Source organism: Berghia stephanieae, chromosome 1, assembly GCF_034508935.2.
Source record: "Berghia stephanieae isolate SIO BIC M18660-M18661 chromosome 1, UCSD_Bste_1.3, whole genome shotgun sequence".
Taxonomy (NCBI): domain Eukaryota; kingdom Metazoa; phylum Mollusca; class Gastropoda; order Nudibranchia; family Aeolidiidae; genus Berghia; species Berghia stephanieae.
Genome location: NC_088360.1, coordinates 17,949,183 through 17,953,889, shown reverse-complemented (window position 1 = coordinate 17,953,889; position 4,707 = coordinate 17,949,183). Strand labels below are relative to the sequence as shown.

The 4,707-nt window shown below is 38.6% G+C and overlaps 1 protein-coding gene across 1 annotated transcript in view; it reads right to left on the bottom strand.

Moving 5' to 3' along the window:
• Positions 1–1,882: 1,882 nt before the first annotated feature.
• Positions 1,883–4,707, bottom strand: part of LOC144969359 (calmodulin) — a 68,785-nt gene continuing 65,960 nt past the window's right edge. The window contains exons 5-6 of the mRNA XM_078908471.1: positions 2,752–2,900; positions 1,883–2,209 (exon numbers count right to left, since the gene is read on the bottom strand). Coding sequence (XP_078764597.1) covers positions 2,181–2,209; positions 2,752–2,900 — 178 coding nt within the window. The 3' untranslated portion in view covers positions 1,883–2,180. The remainder of the gene's footprint in view (positions 2,210–2,751; positions 2,901–4,707) is intronic.

Here is a 4,707-nt window from a genome sequence, read left to right as displayed (position 1 = left end):
GGGAGTTTAGAAAGTATTGTGAATTTGTATTTGTGCATGGGACAACAGAGAGCAGAACCACCAAAAAAGATAGGAGAAGAGGATGTGCCAGAGACAAACTAATTCAAATACTTAGGAACAACGGTTCAATGAATGGGGGCAATGAGATGGAGGTTAAGAAGAGGATACAGGCAGGTTGGAATAATTGGAGGAAGGTAACTGGAGTTATGTGTGACAAACGAATATCCGCAAAGCTGAAGGAGAAAATATATACAACAGTTGTAAGACCAGCAATGTTATATGGACTAGAGACAGCATATACAGCAAAGAAACAGGATAAAGAAGTTGAGGTGGCAGAAATGAGGATGTTGGGATGGTCACTTGGCTGGACAAGAAAAGATAAAGTGAGAAATGAACGAATTCGAAGGTTGACGTGAAGAATGTATCAATAAAGATGAGAGAAGATAGATTGAAAATGGTTCGGATATGTAAAGAGACGAGAGAGAGAGAGAGAGTGCGTGGGAAGGAAAGTATTGGACTTACAAATAGCGGGAAAGAGGAAAAAGGGACGCCCAAAGACTAGATGGTGGGATAAGGTAAAGGACGATATGAAAGAACTGGGCCTGGAGGAAGATAATGCGCTGAATCGAGATGCATGGAGATGTGGCATTCATTATGGCAACTCTGCAAACTGCGGGATACGCTGAAAGAAGAAGAAGAAGAAGAAGAAGAAGAAGAAGAAGAAGAAGAAGAAGAAGAAGAAGAAGAAGAAGAAGAAGAAGAAGAAGAAGAAGAAGAAGAAGAAGAAGAAGAAGAAGAAGAAGAAGAAGAAGATGAAGAAGAAGAAGAAGAAGAAAGTATTGTGAAGCGCATTGAGTATGGTTTATATTTGAAAATGATCATTCTAAATGTTATTTCTTTTATTTATTACTTGCAATCTACTTTCTTTGCAGACAAAACGCACACTTTGCATTGGTACGAGTTGCAACGGTGTGACCATTTATCGCCTTGAATTTAAATACCCTTTCCGTCCAACCGTCTAAAGTCATTGAATATAGATAGTTCGAAGATGACGTCACTTAGGCCTTTGTTATTGTTTTTGCCATCCGCGTTTGTGAGTTGTTCTCACTAAACTGTATTAACCAGACTATAAAAGTTCATGGTTACACAGAGTTTGTTGTTGGTCCGTTATCTTCGGATGGCAATGTTGTGAACTCCTTGCCAAGCGCATCTATAAATATATAATTTTTGCACAATTGAATTGTAGGTCTATTATTTCTGTCATTTCATTAATGCTCCCCTCCTCCGAATAAATAACCCTTATATTCCATTTTTAAAACACTATTTTTCTCTAGCTAGACAAAAAAAAAATATTGGTGAACCAGCACTTAAACAGTAGCCATTAGAGCTTGCCCATGTAATCGGTATTTATTCCAGTTTCTGTAGCGCAAACCTGATAGTAATAATTGCTTGCAACCCTTTAGGCAGGAGGCTGGCCTATTGCAAAGTACTTTTGACTAGACCAAGCAGACCCAGCAACTCTATCATGTAATAGTAATAGCGTTATTTTCCATGCCATGGATGAAAAAATAGAGACTTGTTTTACTGGACATCCATTTATGGGTAGAATTTCCCTAAATAACTGTAATGCGAAAAAAAAGGAATCATTTACCACCACAAGGCCCAAAGAAGCCACATTTTCTAGGATTCTATAGCTTTTGAGCGGACAATGTGCATTGCTTGCTACCTTTTGGATAGGATAAGATGCTTATCTATCGCATCTCCCGCTTCATCTTACAGACCAAGCTACACAATCAATTCTGGGTTGACTGACATATGAAAGTCTGATGAAAATGTCGACTTCATCCTTGAAACAAAATCAAAACAAAAACGAACACAAACATTTTGGTTGGATGTGTAAGACAATGATAAAATTCCATTTATTAAAAAAACACGCACACACATTCCACCACGACACAACGACACAGTGTGAATGGCATGAGATCAAAAATTAATAATAATAATAATGAATAATATGGTCGGAATAAAAAAACAATAATAAATGTAAGCTGTGTGATGAATTGAGGAGAGAGAAAGAAGTAAAAAAAAAACAAAACATAAACAATATGGCGGTGACAAAATGGAACGATGAACGGGATTGGCAAGTAAAGCTGATGGATGTAGAATGGAAAATACAGCTACTACTTTGACATCATCATCGAGACGAATTCTGAAAAGAGAAATAAGGGTTACATTTTACAATAATGATGAGAAAAAGAGGGTATGGAGAAGGAGACGTATCAGATGAAAAAGAGAATTAAAAATTCATGGGTCCATTGCCAAACTCTGGATCCAAGTGAAGTTAAGTTTTCTGGCCAAAATGAACACAAGTTATTCGCACACCCTCGAATAACTTCAGAATTTAAACCTGATCAAGTGGTACTTCAGAGCCATTAGGGCAGTTGAGCCGGAGTTTATCTCAGTTTCTCTTACGTGAATTGGACAATAACTATTGCTTGCTACCCTTTGGGCATGACGCATGTCTATGCAAAGAACTCAACGCCAGGTCTATTAGGCCCAGCTGGAAAAAAAAGACGGTGGGGAGATCAGAAAAAAAATCTCTACTTCACATGATATCCATCTCGGTCCCATTGCGTCCAAAGCGAGCGTTCTACTCACTAACCTATCGATTATCGATTTTAAAAACCTTACGCCGGTGTCATGCCCATACGATATAATGTTCAATCGCTGGGAGAATCTCCTTCCCCGTACCTTCATAATTGACCTGACCGTCGCCGTCTATATCAGCCTCCCTGATCATCTCGTCCACTTCCTCGTCTGTCAATTTCTCTCCCAAGTTGGTCATCACGTGACGAAGTTCAGCTGCTGAAATGAAACCATTGCCGTCTTTATCGAATACTCTGGTGAAGAGAGGAAAAAAAAAAGTCAATGTAAGTTATGAAGTGCTGATAAAAGAATAATGTAATAACAAGTCACAAGGGCCGTGAATAAAATATCACAGGTTACGTTTATGGGACAGCGTGTCCCAGCGGTATGGTCTTTGCTTCGTACCCGAAAGGTACCGAGTTTGACTACCCGCAGCGCTGTGTGGCCTTGACCAAGTCACCTCGTCTTAGCTCACTTTGTGGAGCTGACGCCTGGGTTATTCCAGTCCTCCCTTAAAAGGAAAAAAATCCTCTTGGGAATGAATAAAGGGACAATTTTTTTTTAAATCAGAGACCAGCTTCACTCACTCACTCATTCCTATGAGTAGAGAGATGGTCGTCGGGAGGGACTTGAGGATGCAGCCTTTACAATCCGCGAGCCACCATAGCCGTCGTTAATATATAGCCTGATACTGACCAAAATATGACGTCAAAATGTCAGTCTTTTGCCGCAAAAGAAAAAAAATCGTGAGTTGTATTTAATAGTTCAACCAATGAAATGACTTGTTACCATGAGCTCTACTAACGACAACTCACAAAAACCAAATAATGACGTCAAAGCGCCAGTCTTTTTGTGTTTCAGTGTCAGGCAAAAGATAGTTCGAAGATGACGTCACTCAGGCCTTTGTTATTGTTTTTGCCATCCGCGTTTGTGAGTTGTTCTCGCTAAACTGTATTAACCAGACTATAAAAGTTCATGGTTACACAGAGTTTTGTGTGTTGGTCCGTTATACTTCCGGATGGCAATTCTATCTATAACTTAACGATGGAGACGGTGACACTCATCACGATTATTGATCTTCTCCATCAACTGGTATAGATAGGACGAAGATGATGTAACTCAGATATTTGTTTTTGCTCTTTGATATCCGCGTTTATGAGTAATTCTCACTAAACTGTATTAACCAGACTATAAACGTTCATGTTTACACATAGTTCTGTGTGTTGGTCCGTTATACTCCCGAATGGCAATGTTGTGAGCTTCGTAGCGAAGCGCATACTATCTATAACGTCAATCATGTCCATTCCTTGAGGTTGTCCAGACACATTTAAAAAATCTTTCTCTTCTCCGTTGACCTTTCACCGAGCCCGGCACGTAGTCGGCTATGTGCTCTAGTAGTATGGCACTTGTTTTCGGATCGGAACTTCCTGGGTTCGAGCCTCGTCGGCGCATAGTTGAGTCCCTGGTAAAGGCACTTTACTCACATTCTCTACCATACTCAGTTGTAAAATGAGTACCTAGCCGTTAACTGCGTTGTCTCTGTCCGAAAAAAAACTTGTAATATCGCCTAACAGGCATCATGTCACGTCCTACACGTTCAGGGACCCCTTGTAAAGCTCTTTGAGCACATTCAGTGGATATTGCGTTATATAAAAGCTCATGTGTTAGTCGTTTTCAGACCATGAAAAGTTTCTCTATTTTAATCATTGCAAGAAATGACCGGCTTATTGATTTATACAATCATCCATAAGGCCAACTATATATTTTTCTTCTATATCTTTTCATTAAAAAAAAAAACAAAACAAAAAACAAAAAAAAACAAAAACAAAACAAACGAAAAAAAAAAAAAAAAAAAAAAAAAAAAAAAAAAAAAAAAAAACGAAAGAGAAAGAAAACAAAAACAAAAAGAAAAGAACGGATAGCACAATGAAATAAGTAAAACAACGAAAAATGAAATAACCGATGAAAATGCTGACATGAGAATATTTTTGTTATGAATCAAAGCTATTTGGGCCTAGTGACTAGGTGTTTTTTTAGTGCCAATTAAGCAAATGCAATCTT